Genomic DNA, 16,274 nt, shown 5'->3' with positions numbered 1-16,274 from the left:
TACTCATCAATAATGTGGGAGCATTTGTTAATCCCTTTAGTGCTGATCCTTACTTCAGTTGTTTGTTATTCCAGAGGATCACTATCAAGGGCCGACTCCTCAAACGGGTCTGACTAGTGTATCTGCCCATGCAAAAGTGATAAACAGAACTTCAATATGTCTGATCGATCCGCGAGGTCATGCAGTTCTTAGATGTTCATTAGTCGGAATCATTCCAAGAAAGCCTATTCATTACATTATAGGCCCCATGGTGGCCAATTATCAAATACAATAATACTCTATCAAACTATTATATTCTAATATAAAAAAAATTGTAAGAGATGACAAAGATATTAGTAATAATTACATAAAATGTTATAATTTTTATTAATGTTAGTTTGACATGTACTTAAGTTTATTATTTTCTTTCAACATGAAATATAACATATAAAAATAAGAGGGTACTACATTATCATAAATCATTTGATCAAGCATGAATCTCAATGTAATATTTGAATATAAAACATCTTGAATTATAATAAAAAATTTTTTAGCTTCAATTTTAGTAAACTTATAACATCGCCGAACATTTCAATGTTACAAACTCAAAGATATCAAAAGTGAGTCAATTTCTTCCAATTCAAATAAACCCAAATCAAGTAATTAAAATGTTGTTAACATTTTAAATAAATGTTCAAACAATCTACAAATTGAACATGCTTTTATTTGAACTCAATTTTCCATAAGAGAAATCCAATGATTAAGGCGCTTACATCTTCAATACATGATCTATGATGAAAAGAAATAACATTAGTTATTTAAGCATTTTTCAGGACCTTTGTTAAAATAATCAAAATGCAACTATCAATTATAATAAATAGATCAAATCTTTTATGTGAATGGTGTTTGGACTTAAAAAGGAGCCTGGAGATCTAATACAATTAGAGTTGTGTTCAATGACCACTACTAATAGTAATCATTATCGTCTAGCTATTATCACTCAATTATCATCATCCAAACACCATTGCTCAATTGTCAATTGTCATCATCCAATCATCATTGTCCAACCATGATCTCCTGCCTGTAGTTACCTAATTGATGTATCCACCAACTCATGTTCATCACTTTCCAACAACTATCACTCGATTATTATTACTTGACTTTCGTTGTTATCTTGCAGTGTTTCTAACACAATGACCTTCCATTAGTTCTAACACAAGCACATGAAGTAAATTAAGCGATGCTAATTTTATAATATACACAATGTATTATTTTCACAAGTCTGTCGTGCACCCCCACTCATAGCTTTTTTTTTTTCTTCTTGAGGTTTTCTTTCTTAATGTCTCATAGGCCCTTTTCATTTGTTTATTTAAGTGAAAAATATTTAGTTACAAATTGAAGACATTAAGACATTAATTTTTTTCAAGTTCACAATAATTTTCAAAATATTAGAATATTTATGAAGTTTATGAGATATTTTCATAGAACTTTTAAATATTGTGACTTAAAAAATAGCATTTAAAAATTATTTTCTTTAAGTAATATTAATCTCAATAATATAAAACTATAATTCTAAATTAAAAAAAAATCAAAAAAGATATGCTTGAAAAAAAAAAAAAAAAAAAAATGGGTATTAATAAATAAATGAAGTTAGCGGAAAAACCCCAGATCCAGATCCACCAGTTGTGGCCTCCGACGGCCAAAACCCTTGGTCTAGCTCCACTCTCCACCACCAGATCTCTAGATCGCCGGCCGGCGAAATTCCAACCAATGCAAGGCCGAGTCCTCTCTCGTTCGGCGAGCTTCCGGCCTGAGAACCTCGGCCCCAACGCCCTACATCTCATCGGCAACCTCTGCTTCGCCCTCTTCGTCCTCGGCGTCCTCGCCTTCACCATTATCGCGGCCACCTACCAGCCTGAGGACCCTCTACTCCATCCTTCCACCAAACTCACATCCTTTCTTATCTCCACTTCCAACGCCACGTTCCGCTCCGACGATTCCGCCGCCCACACGGGCGACGACTTCCTGACTCCCAATTTCACCTCCGACGCCTCTTCTGTCATTAACCTCTCCGACATCATATTATCTGTTGATGAAAACTCGACCTCCGCAGCCACGGACGGCGATGGGGTGGCAGTGTCCGTCCCACTCGAGGTTTGCACCGACGGAGCGATTAAGTGCGCCGACACGGAGATCTTTCAAACTATGATGCGCGCTGCCATCGAGACGTTCCGTGACATCCATTTCTACCGCTTCGGTAAGTCGGTGCAAGGAAGTGACGACGGCAGTTCTTGCGACATGGCTTGGCGTTTCCGCCCTAAGAATGCGAAGCGGACGGGATTCTATAAAGACTACAGGCGCTTCGAGATTGCACGATCGGCCAACTGCACCTACTCTGTCGTCAAGATCGGCGACTATCACTCTGGCATCAACGCCCGGAAGAAGCGAAAGTCGGCCAAAGGCGGCGAGTTCAAACGCAAGGGTGCGCCGGAATTGCTTTCCGAAGTGGTGGTTCCGGTGGTGGGTGAGGCGGTGAACGACACCCTTCCGGTAGTGGAGTCTGAAAGCAAGTTCAGAAGCGGGAAGTACTTGATCTACACTGGCGGTGGAGAGCGGTGCAAGAGCATGAACCATTACCTTTGGAGCTTCCTCTGCGCGCTCGGAGAGGCTCAGTACTTAAACCGAACGCTTGTTATGGATCTCAGCATTTGCCTCAATTCTATGTATAGCTTGAGCAATCAGGACGAGGAGGGGAAGGACTTCAGATTCTACTTTGATTTCGAGCATCTAAGGGACTCGGCCTCTGTCCTCGACCAGCAGCAGTTTTGGGAGGACTGGAATAAGTGGGAGAAGAAGGATAAGCTAAAGCTTCACCTCGTGGAGGATTTCAAGACCACGCCCATGAGCCTGGCTGACGTGAATGATGCTTTGATAATGAGGAAGTTTGGGACGGTGGAGCCTGATAACTACTGGTACAGAGTTTGCGAGGGAGAGACGGAGTCTGTGATCCAGAGGCCATGGCATCTGCTTTGGAAATCCAGGAGGTTAATGGACATTGTTTCCGGTGTAGCTTCGAGATTGAATTGGGATTACGACGCAGTTCATGTAATACGAGGGGAGAAGGCAAAGAATACTGAACTCTGGCCTAACCTCGCCGCTGACACCTCACCTGATGCTTTACTCTCTTCTCTCCGAGACAAGATTGATGACGGAAGGCACCTGTACGTCGCTACCAATGAGCCTGAAACTTCTTTCTTCGACCCGCTGAAAGATAAGTACACCACCCATTTTCTTGATGATTTCAAAGATCTGTGGGATGAAAACAGTGAGTGGCATCTGGAGACGAAGACTCTAAACGGTGGAGTTCCTGTTGAGTTTGATCGGTACATGAGGGTGGAGGTGGACACAGAGGTGTTTTTGCGGGGCAAGAAACAGATTGAGACCTTCAATGATCTCACAAATGACTGCAAGGATGGAATCAATACCTGTCGAACTGTATCTTGAGTCATGATTTACATCATCAAATAACTGGTATTTTAAGATCTTTCCGCTTATTTATTGCTCCTTTGTACTCTGTTCTGCGTACAATTTAATAAATTTGTATGTTTGTTATTGACTTATCTGTCGTTGTTGAGGCTCAAATTTGTAGAATTTACACATTTTTTTTAGGGGTTGTCTTCTTAGGCTCATCAAAATGTTCATCTTTTGTGCTGAAAGATTTGGGAAGTTGTGGGAAGAGCTCAAATAATTTTGTCAGGCCGCAATTGTCATAATTATCATCACTAGAATCTTAAATATGTCTGTTACTATTCTATTATAACTATCACAGCAGAAAGATACATGGGAAATTTGTATGAATTAAGTGCAGATGAAAAGAACAAATGTCTTTAATGTTATGAAATTGATGTGATGATTATTAAAAGAATCAAGGACAATGATATAGATTGACGTCAAAAACACTAGACAAAAGCAGAGGAGAAGAATTCACTACATCGAAAAAAAAGCAAAGAGGATTAAAAGTGGAGAGTGGCAGCTCACATAACATAACGTCTGATGAAACCCTAAAACAAATATACATCTCCACGAATCCTAATGTGCATGTGTGTGTGTGTGTGTGTGTGAGCATGTGTGCGGGACAGGCGGGCGGGAAACTAGTTGGTGTTGAATGTAGAGAAGGAAAAGTATTGGGAGAGGAGAGGATTTTGGTGTGGAGTCAATAAGGGAGAGATAATAAGGATGGGTGATTCAAATTCACTTCTATCCCACAAACCTATGTTTAGGAGTTATTTTATAGACCAGAAGCATGTTAAAGCTTGATTCTCATCCTTATTTTCATGATTATCTAGATGTAAAAATATGCAAGAAGAAAATACAAATGTAACAAAAATAAGAGGCATTTACGTACATACCACACAATTCTTATGTATTAACATATCTTACACATAAAGTTTCATATTTGCATGCATAACACTGAAAATTTTAACATCATATAAAAAAAGTCACAACAACTAATTTTTTTCAAGTGAAATACACCTTTTGATACATATGTTTATAACACCAAATTGTTATGAGTGTAAATGTCAAACTTTAGGTTTTGTCTATGTAAATACATAAGAATTGTCTGACATGTATGTAAATTTCCCTTGTCATGTCTAAAGCATAATGTCATCCAAGGTTATATTTGAAAATTAAAAGGTATAAGAAACTCTGGTTCCTTTCTCTCGTCCCTCTCTCCTCAAAACATAATTTTTATGACAAATTTGAGGGTCATGCCTAGCTTTCACTAATCGAAAAAAATACATACAAGTAATTGTGATTGAAGAGTCATGCAAAGAAGAATAGAAAGAGACAATCTATAAATAAGAAGGAATAACGAAGACTAAAAAAATATAGATAATTGACCGAAACATTGAGCTCCGAAATCCATACGCTTGAGTAACAAGGAGGTAATAAAAAAAAAATCAAACTAGTCTCCGGAGCAAGCCAAAGCATCAGAGAAAAAAAGAGAATCTCCATTTTGTAGTCATGGCTTTGATCGTATTAGGGGTAATTTGGTTTTTTGGTTTTATTTACTTATATGCCCTAGTCCTCCTTTATAAAAGGAGTTTAAGGGCTTATAAGAGTTGTTTGGTGAGAAGTCCGAGCTGTAACCCCAAACCATTTTTTTTTCTTCACATCCGGTGTTTGTGAAATCTCCCTCCCCGTGGACGTAATAGCCGAATCAACTTAACGGTGAACCCCATAAATCTTATGTGTTTGATTGTTGTTGTGTGAGTTTTTTCCTTTTATTTTCGCATAACACTCCAACAGGGCTTCAACACTCACAAAACCAGGCGTACAACCAACTCATAATACAGCAGTTGGGAGCAGCAGCAACCCTCTGAAGCCCAAAAGATCAGTGATGAGGAGTAACAAGGTCCATAGGGAGCAAATGAAATTGAACAATATTCGATTGAGTCCTAATAATGTAGAAAATTAATTTAGGTTTTGCTTATAAAGGCCTAAGATTCCAACCTGCTTATTAGTTCACCGAAAACTTTAGTGTATTTATTAGCTGCCATTGATTCTAGGATTTAGTGGTGATCAACTTTGCTAGCCATTTTATGTCTTCTAAGATTACAGTGCTTCTCTTTTCCTCTCTAGTTTGTTCTGAACACTATGTGCTTATAGATATTTCAAAATTAAGAAGAATTATATTTCATCTTAACTTTGACGTAACATGTTTGATGGTAGGGTTGTAAAACAAATTCATTGTTCCCTAACAGCTCGTATTCGACTCGTTAAATAGCATGTGTTTGAATCATTCGTTAAGCGAGCTCAATTCGAACATCCTTTTGTTAGATCATTTTCGACTCATTTTAGTTCGAAATAAGTAAATTATATATATTATTTATATAATAATATATTATATATATTTATATCTTAATTTAAATCACCATAATTCGTGTGGTCATGTGATTGTGCACTTTTTATTGCATGTAATGCTGCATGTTTGAATCCAATAACCTATATTTATTTTTTCAATTAATTTAAACAAGCCGATTTTGAGCCAAACCCAAACAATAATATGTAAATTAATTCGAACATGAACACACTTTTCATAAGAAATTTCAAACACGAGCCAAATTCTAGTATAATTTCAAATGAGTTGAAGTCATTTACAACCACACGGGATGGTTTTGATATTGAGATTCAAATGAAGTTAACATTTTGTGGGCTTACTCTTGATTCAAAATCAAATCATGATAGAAGTGTGGACATTAAATTGGATGAAAGAGAGGTTGAAGGTTTAGTTACACCTGAATGAAAGAATAAATTTAAAATTATTTGATATGAATTAAATAATATAATAATAATATTTTTATAAATTTAATATATATTGTTTTATTTCAATACACTTTCACTCATGTATGAATTGACTATAATTTAAAATTAAAATTTTGAGATATTATATTTTTACTTATTTTTTCTATTTTTTAATTTTTTTAAATTTTAATCATTCAATTTAAATAATATCTAAATACTTCAATATTTATTATCATTAAATTATTAACATCTGCAAATATGAAAACCATAATTTTAATAAAAACAGGATCAGTTCGGCCAATTGCTTTTTTATTTTAATCTGATAGCTAGATATACTAGATATATATATAATATATATATATATATATATATATATATATAAAATAAAACTAAATTTTGATATACTCAAAAATGAAAAAACTTAAAAAGCACAAATAAAGTATAAAACAAATAATAAAATTTACTTCCAGCAAAACAGAAAAGGCAAAGTAAGCATCTCTGAAGCTGCTAATGAGCCTGAGACAGCATAAACACATGAAGACAGTGAAGAACAGAAAACTATTATTACTGTATAAAGATGAAAACTCCATTTTTTTCCTTTAAAGCTGTCTGAATAAAATCCTCATAAAGAAATCTAAAATCCTCTCAGCAGCACAAAATTTCAACTGCACTGGTGGATGCTCCACATTAATTACTGAAGGGGAGTCAAACCAACCACACCTGAATGGAGAAAGGATTTTAAGTTAGATTATGCCTCATTGGTATGAAAATCTTACATATCACTATGCATACCACACAATCACTATGTATTTACATATCTTACATCCAGGCTTTATTGTTATATTTAGTAAGATTGACATGCATACCATTCAATTCTTATATATTCACATATCTAACTTCTAAACTTCAGCATTAACATATAAAACAACATACATATACATGAGAGGATTTTGGTCATGTTTTTGATGTGATATGATAGATTTTGGTGGTACAAATACTAAAAAGTAAAGTTTAGGTGTTAGATATGTAAAGACATAACCGGATGGTATTTATGTAAACGGCCCTTATATTCATAACAATTCAGTGCCATAAAACTACGATAAAAAAATGTATTATATATCTAAAAAGTTAGTAACAGTGGTATTTTTGATATGATGTTAAATATTTAAAGTGCTATGCATGTCAATATTTCATATTTAGGTGTTAGATATGTAAATAGATAAGAATTGTGAGGTATGTAAATGCTTAAATCAATTATAACAGTGTCAGGGTGGCAGTGAGAACAGAATGGATGCCTTGAGGAAGCAGAAAACTGCACATACAAATCACAAAAATAAATGGTGTCAAGTTTAGAAAATTATTGATCTAAAAAACATTTTGTGAAAAAAGTAATATTTTCAAAATTGTATGAGTAGAAACAATTGGAATGATTTTGCAATTAAACTTGCTCATTTCATTAATATTTTGACTTATATAGAGTCATACGACATTTACAAAAAAATCTCTAGACTTCTATTTACAAATAAAACCCTAAATTAGATACAGATCTCAACACTTCCCCTCAAAATGAGTCCAGCCGATTTTGGGCGGATTGTATCAATACTATCACATCACAATCATCATCATTTGATATCTTAAGATATACACAGTCATATGCATCTACAAGTGGTTCAATCTAATTCTTCCAAGGATTTGAATGATATGTTGGTTCTGATGCTTTTATCTTGTTAGAACTTCAGCTCTTGCATTTCTTACTAGAATTACATGCTACATCCTTACATGTATAAATACAATAAGAGAAAAAGTTTATTGATATTAGTATCAATATGCTGGGAATCGATAGTCATCATACTTAGTGCATGGCTCTTTAGACCATGGGTAAAATAAAAATCATGCACATCAATCATCATTATGCTTAAGCCTATGGTATCAATTAACACAATAGGCATCATGATCATATTATCACTTGAGGATTGTGAAAATCAACACAAACAAAAGCAAGCAAAATATACTGATCATAATATTTATATTGATCTTGATAACAATATAACGAGGAGAAGAGTCGTTCTCCACTCCATGAATACCCATCCGCATTATAATATGAGAAATGCACAAAAAGATGAAAATAGAGAAGACATAAGAAAGAGAAAATCAGTTATACTCAATAATTAGTAGTTATTTTTGCATAGTCTCACTCGCCTTTGATATAGAATAAGGTCCTTGATACATTTGAAAAATAACCTCGCCTAATAAGGCATGCCTCGTGTTCTTATTGCATATTTAACGTAAGGGATACTAAAGCATGCAAAAAAACTAAATTGACACTAGCATAAAAATAAACATATAAGAGATCCAATAGCATTGGTTATTATGCATTAATGTATTTTATATTACTTATAAATATGATTATAGTGGATATTCAAAGTAAGAAGCCTTAGTGAACATTTTTGCATATTATAATTCTCATCGGTCCAAAATGTGCCAGAATAATAAACAATATATCTCAAAAATAAAAGGCTTAAAATTAATAGAACAAATATTGCATATGACATACAGTATTAATATGAGTGGTCTTAAAAATTATTAATCAATATTATTAAATGATAAAATGATATGTAGATATCATAGAATTAAGTAATTAGCCATTATGAAGATTAATAAAATTATATGAGGATAAAAATTCTACCGTTAAAATAGTAAAGCAAAAATGAAGTATTGCGTCAAAAATATTATGTGATAAGAGGATGTCGGGGAAAAATGAAAAAGGAATTTCATTAAATGCATTTATGTTGATTTTTTTGTGTGAATTTGAGTATTGACAAGCAAAATAAAATCAAATTTAAGCATAATGAAAATTAAAATGTTATGATGAATATGCACAAAACTAAGAAGTATAAACTGAGAAGTAAATATATTAGAGGGATGATGAAAGTAGCATCTATTGACGATAAAGTAGTTGCAATTAAACGTAAGGTGCTATATACATGTACAATGAAAGGTATAAAATACACCACCTAGATTAGTGGATAAAACTAATACCAAAATATTAAGAATAAAAAAAATTCTATCCATAATGACACCAATAAAAACAAATCAAAACAATTTGGATAGAATAAGTTTATCATCTCATGCTAAACTAAGTAAGAATGAATGAAAATGGGAATACATTAAGCCAATCATAAAGATTTGGGATGACATCAATGAATGAAGATGGCAATGATGGCAACAATTGCCTTAAGTATAGTTTATCATAATTTTGAGACTTCGAGTAAAAACTATACACAAACTAGGTTCTACATGCATGTATATCTTAAAGGGGAATTTACACACATACCACACAATTCCTATGTATTTACATATCTTACATCTAAACTTTTTTTTTTTACATTTATACCACCCAAATCATTTAAATCACAAAAAAATACCACCATTTTAACTTTCAAAAAGAGAAATATAGCTTTTCATGCATAAATATGGTGGCATGTATGTAAAAATTGAAGTTTAGGTGCTAGATATGTAAATACATAGGAGTTAAGTGGTATGCATGTAAATCTTCCTATTTTAAATTAGAGATCATTAACAATCAACTGTAAGAGTGTCATGACGAAAGGTACTGTGGATGGTGTTTACTTACCACAAGCTAATCTGCCACCTGCATTTCCAGTTGTAAGGCTAAGTTCATGTCCTCCTAGAAAAACAAGGACGAAAAACAAAATTCGTATCAGCATCACACTCAAAATCAAAATGGAGGTGAAGATAAAAATAGTCAATGAAGATATTCAAGGAAGGATTCTAATCAACAGGAATTTTGACAGAAAATGGATGTGCTAAGCATTACCCTTTCCAAGATCATCCTCGAGCTCATGAACCACAAATGCTCTTCCAACAACAGAATTAGGTCCCTCCAGTGGTATCTGAATAATAAACATCAATGAGAACAAAACAAGTATATGACACAGGCTTCAAGCTAAATTTGGTGGAGGAAATTTAGAAGTCACTGTTATGGTATAAAATTTCCAGCTCACAAGAAGAAACAAAAAAAATAAAAGATAGATAAATTCAAGGTTAAAAAGACACCTGGTTATCTACAATTGTCGCCTCAGCAATACCTATTAACACAGTAAACAATAGTAAATGGTAGAAAATTAGTCCTTCTCAAACTGATAAAAGAATACGGGGAGATTGACATACACAACACAGAATTCTTATGTATTCATATATCTCACACCTAAACTTTCATATTTACATGCATAACACTTTGGCACTTTAAACATATGCATGAAAATGTGTATTTCAGTTTAAAAAGCGGTAATTGTGCAATTTTTTATATGATATTAAAGAGTTGAGTGCTAAGTGTGTAAATATGAAATTTTAGGCGTGAAACGTGTAAATGCCTAAAAATTGTGTGCTATATATGTAAATGCCACAAGAAAAAGAGATGGAGGTGCATTACCATCAGCATTAGCAACTATGTTTCCCAAATCACCGGCGTGACGAACTTCATCTTCAGGAGCACCATGTGTCAGGCCTTTGGGGTTGAAATGGGCACCTGCATGGAAAATTCTAGGACTTCGATCATGGAAGAATAAGGCAGAACAAAAATAGGAAGACTTCATCATGCAATAAGCTTGAAAGGATAGCAATTTTGTATAACTACTCAAATTGTTATTAATCAAGCAGATCTGAGCACCTATAAAAGAGGACCTTAAAATCAAACCGGAAAAAAAATATATGAACATATAGTATGCCAACTAGAAAATTAATTCATTAGCATTCATTTTACTCCAAAATTTAATTAGAACATAAATAACAGAAATTTCACCTGTTGAAATGCATCCATTGGTAGTATCACCAAACTCATGCTGCAGAAAATAATATTGGTAAGTAAGGAAATAGCCTACATTATTACATAATGGAGCAAAAGATGATCAAAATGTGTGTTATGTGCAAAAATTAAAGTGAATATTTGAATTTTTAATGCAACGCTTACAAGATGGAAGCCGTGAGATCCAGGAGTTAGTCCTGTGACACGTACATTCACAGTCGTGGGACCTGATAAAAAGAAAATTATAAATATATGAGAGCAGCAGATATCTTGTGCATATAAATTATATGTATTGCAAACGAAATGTACATTCATCGGAGTCATAAATATCTCATCATCACAAACTGATGGCTTTTGGAGTGCACTGCTTTTACACAAAGATGAACGACCATATTTTTAAAAATGATTGATTTTTTTCATGCATTTTATGAGTAAAAATTAAATCATACACATTTGAGGGATTTGGAAGATATTTGTAGAGTTTAAAACCAAGATTATTTCTAAATACAGACAATCAGATGATGGGATCTAGTAAATTAACCCCCTTTTTCTATAGAATGAGTTTTCTAACTTGAATCAACCAAATGGGGCCTTACATGAAAAGGAAAATACCAACCAACAACCTAATTATACAACATGAAGTTGAAAACTAAGTGTTACATCTTAGAATCCGTTCCAAAAAGCTTAATACAAAGATGAGAACAAAGTTATTACTTGAAAAGAGCACCGGGAGGCTTCAACCCACAGTCAGCACTATATCTCTATGTGCAAGCTTGAAACCTATGAAAGATTGCATTTTTTTTTTACTTCCGTTCAATCATATAATTAACCAACTAATCATCTTATCGAACCAGAGTGTTTCAGTAGCCGCCCCAGACAAATTTACCAGTTCGCTCACCAATCATAATTTTAATTATTTAGCATAGTAGAGGAGTCTCGGACCTCAATGTAGAAGAAAATAATCGCTGAATTACCAGCAACAGCAAACAAGCTCCTAATCACTCCATAATTTAAAGAATCACACTCGCAAATTCTTTTCTATATTTCAACCACCTAATTCAAAAACCCTAGTCTCCTCAATTCTCCCCCACCCAAAGAACGCCGCCACAAAACAAAGTCCGAACTCCCGTGAAAATTTTCCCGATCTACCGAGCAAAAATGCACGCATTTCGTAAAATAGGAAAAGCATCCACCAAATGGTCATGAAGAGAACAAACCGTCGTCTTCCTGGATGAGAGTGACAACGCCCTCAACCTTGGAGTCGCCCTTGAGAACTGCAACGGCCTTCTTCTGTGCGAAGACGACAGTCATAAGGCGAGGCTCTGCAGCTACGGCGAGTCTTCGAGAGCGGAGTCGGAGCGGCTGGCCGGAGAGAGCAGATGAAAAGGGGCGGCGGCGGGAAGAAAGAGGCAGCAGAGAAGAGCAACGAGGCTTGGCCGCGATGATGTTGTGGGCAGCGGCGGCGACGGCGAAGGCGACGGCGGCCATTGCAGACTGTTGAGAGGGGGATTTAGCCGGAACGAGAGTCGCAAGGAAAAGGAGTGTTAGATGAGGGCTGCAATGTGAGGACGAAGGTTCCTGACTGCTAAATAATATTATCAGGTGGATGGGGGGACTGCGCCGTAGGGATTGCGGAAATCACAGGAATGCATCTCCACTCTCAAATTTTCAGGAAGATTTACATGAACATCACTTAACCTCTGTGTATTTACATATCTAACAATTACGCTTTATCTTTTTTACATGTATTGACGGAGGGCACAGATTGATGCGGGATACCAGTCGCGGGGACGCCAGCGGCATGAGCCACACGCGGTCCGGTTCAGTCCAGTGAGAGAAGGATAGGGCGGCCACTCCTTGCGCACAGTACCTTATATTTCTCTTTATTTTAATTTTACATTGTTAAATCTTAAGTTGTTTTTTGTGAACACACGTCTCTAGAGTAGAGCCGGGAGAAGAATGAATAGAGAGAAAGAGTGGGGGTAATTGAAAAGTCTAGGGTAAAAAACCTGGGAAGAATGTTGCAGACCGGTCTTGTTCATTTATTCATTTTCTCGTCTTTATAGAGACGTATTTGTACAATTACAGGAAGAAGGGGTTTACTGAAACCGTTCTCAATTGCAAAAAAGGAGAGAGTGTGTGATTATGGAAACCACCCTCAATATAATCAATGTTGGTTTAATTCTAAATTTGTATTATAATTCAATTTTTGGGTATGGCGGTGAACAATCAATCGAATTGTTTTGTTAGGCCGACTAAAGCGATGAGCCGGGCGGAGGTTATTTCTACCAAGATATGAGCGGTTGGTTGATCAGTTGCTCTTGGCCAACTTTGAGGGAACTTCGGCGGTTGGGACCGTAGGTAGGCCCATAAACTTGATTCGTCGAGGGTGGATTTGATCAATTTGTCAGTCTTTCAGATGACTAGTCTAGATCATGGCTTTTGAAATTCACGTCTTAGTTGTTGAGCGATATTCTCTATCCATTCAATTCTTTGAGATTTGCGCCGATAATATTGGTGTGTGTGTGTGTGTGTGTGTGTGTGTAATTTGTTGTATTTTATGTCAGTTTTTACTCGTATTTCTATCAAGGACAAGTGTCGGCGTCCGTTGTATCTAAAAACGAGAATGTGCTGCAGTTTTAACTTGTCGGAGGTGATCATCTTCACTAAAGGTTCGAGTGGCACTCTGACTATATCTCGATCCCACAGGGATATTTATCCTTAACCAACTACTCTTTTTCCCTCCCTCTTCAATACCTCACATCCCTCTTTGTTGTCACCATCCAAAACCACAAGAAACTATTGTTTATGCCTACTCCAACAGCCCCAGTCACTCCTCCAAGTTTTTGCACATTGATTCCAACCCATCCTCGCTATCCATAACTATTGGTGCCACTATTCCAACACTCCCTACTTGTTGCCACCATCCAGAATGGTATAGTCAATATTACCCCAACCCTCTACCCTTGCAGTCTCCATCTTCCTCTTGTTGCCATCATCCAATACAACCATTCCCTGTCAATCGTCGTGACTTGCTTACTGTCCAGAGAACCTGAAACAACCTCCTTGCTATTTCAGCTTGTCAACCGGCCCTTTTCCACCACCCGCCTACCTTCTTGACCCTCACCAACCACCACCACCACCCATCGACCCAATCCTAGTTGGAGCTAGTGTCGTTTGTTGGTATTTCTATTTCAATGTCTCTGTTATTAACAACTATGTACTTTGACTAGTATTATTTGTTTTCCCTATTATGATTTGGGTTAACTTCAATATCTATATACAATCTTAACAATACATTATATACATACATACATACATACATATATATATTATATTTTATTATTTATTATTTATTTTCATTTTTCACAATAATGACTGGAAAAAATATTACATCAGGACTCCGCACGTAGAGTTACTTGCGGAGTCCAATGAAATTACGCCGTGGAGGTGATAGACCCGGTAACACAAAGAATATTCCTCTCGTGTTATTCCGTGTTATTCAGGTGTTATTGTGTACTGAGAATATTGCTGGTGTTATAATAACACAATAACACATTAATAACAATAACACATGAATAATACGGGAGAAATATTCTCTTGTGTTATCAGATATATTTTTTCTACATGACGTAATTTCATTAGACTCCGCATGTAACACTAGGTGCGGAGCGGTTAATATTTTTTCTAATGCCTGTGGGCTGTCAGAAAAAAAAAATTAAATAAATAGGGAGACAGCGGCATCTGCTGTAGTTATTGGGAATAATATAATAATTTTATCAATATTAAAATAAAGACTAAATTTGAATTAAAAAACTAAAGTCACCATGAGATCAATTATTTGTCTTTTAATTAATTTCTTATGGTTGGGAAGAAACTAAAATGAATGAGCGAACATACCACTTACATATCTAACGGCTATTTTTTTTTTAATTTTTTATATACACGCCCCCTTATGCATGTATTTGAAAAAAATTAAAATGATGGTATTTTTATGTGATATGAAAAATTTGAGTGGTATAAAATAAAAAAGTAAATTTTAGTATGAGATATGTAAATACATAGGATATGAGTGGTATTTATGTAAATGCCCGCTTTACAAATTTTATGAGAAGAAAATATTTAATTCACTTGAAGAAAATTGGGCTTTACGTCCAGTAATATTTTTGAAGACTACATTTTATATATTCTCAAGCATACACATTAACCATAGATTTAAATCTTTAAAATGAAATAAAGATAATTAGATATAGGGTGAGGTCAGATTCATTAGTATTGATAAATAGAAGAAGCAATTTAACTCCGCCGAGTTATAGATGTTACAATTGTATTCAGCAGCATCAAATTTTTTGCCTATTGCACCTTGATTGATTATTCTTCGTGGCATTATCAAACTCATTTTGAGCCATCTTTGATTCACAATTGACTTATAATCATACCATCTTCAAATCATGATAATTTTGATATGTTCGTGATCTTATTCAAGTTTTTAATGCAGTTGTATCTGATGTGCATGTCTAAGACAATCAAAGAAGACAATGACGAGCGGTATTAAAACATATTTGTAACGACTATTTTCTATTGATGATTTATGAAAAAAATATGACATGAATAGTGTAGACGAGAATTCAACTCGAGCAATTAGCAAAATCTTCTTAAACTCTTACTAATCAGACGAATTGATACTCATTACTGTCGATCGGAAAACTTATTTTATGATGTTACACAAAATTTGAGACTTGATTGATGGGATTAGAGTTTAGGGAGCCATGAAATTACTCGAACATTTGAGGAAATTAGGAGATTGGGAGTCAAAAGAGCTTAACATTAAGAGACCGTTTTCTATTTCATATTTTAGCCTTTACAAATTAATATGTTATCACATTCCATATGTAGTTTGTTATAGTGAGAAAAATTTGCCTCACACTGGGTAATGTCATTGATAGTATGTCGATGCCCACAACTAACGACAATGTCGGCATCGATTGTTTCCAACAAAGCCAATAATTGCAATCTTTGATAAGGCAAATGCCCATATTCCTAAGATTTCATCAAGCCAAGATCAAAATCAATGCTTGAAACGTTGAATGGCTGAGACAACATTCACAAAACGTAATCTACATCACAGTCAGTCTCAGTTAGTGTGTTAAGCAGACCTTTTATT

At 34.9% G+C, this 16,274-nt stretch overlaps 2 protein-coding genes across 2 annotated transcripts; one reads left to right on the top strand and one right to left on the bottom strand.

Moving 5' to 3' along the window:
* Window positions 1-1,632: 1,632 nt before the first annotated feature.
* LOC110025785 lies at window positions 1,633-3,674 on the top strand. The gene has a single exon (XM_020726476.1). The coding sequence runs from the start codon at window positions 1,750-1,752 to the stop codon at window positions 3,481-3,483; it is 1,734 nt and encodes a 577-aa protein (XP_020582135.1). The 5' UTR covers window positions 1,633-1,749; the 3' UTR covers window positions 3,484-3,674.
* A 3,051-nt stretch (window positions 3,675-6,725) lies between these two features.
* On the bottom strand, window positions 6,726-12,838 carry LOC110025872 (superoxide dismutase [Cu-Zn], chloroplastic). Its single transcript, XM_020726593.1, has 8 exons — window positions 12,328-12,838; window positions 11,276-11,337; window positions 11,108-11,147; window positions 10,739-10,834; window positions 10,363-10,394; window positions 10,124-10,199; window positions 9,920-9,973; window positions 6,726-7,005 (listed from the first exon to the last, which is right to left on the bottom strand). The coding sequence occupies exons 1-8, from the start codon at window positions 12,596-12,598 to the stop codon at window positions 6,977-6,979; spliced, it is 660 nt and encodes a 219-aa protein (XP_020582252.1). The 5' UTR covers window positions 12,599-12,838; the 3' UTR covers window positions 6,726-6,976.
* Window positions 12,839-16,274: the final 3,436 nt, after the last annotated feature.

This window comes from Phalaenopsis equestris, unplaced genomic scaffold, assembly GCF_001263595.1.
Source record: "Phalaenopsis equestris unplaced genomic scaffold, ASM126359v1 Scaffold000002, whole genome shotgun sequence".
NCBI lineage: Eukaryota > Viridiplantae > Streptophyta > Magnoliopsida > Asparagales > Orchidaceae > Phalaenopsis > Phalaenopsis equestris.
Note: the sequence above shows the minus strand (reverse complement) of the source record. Positions and strands in the feature narration are given on the sequence as shown.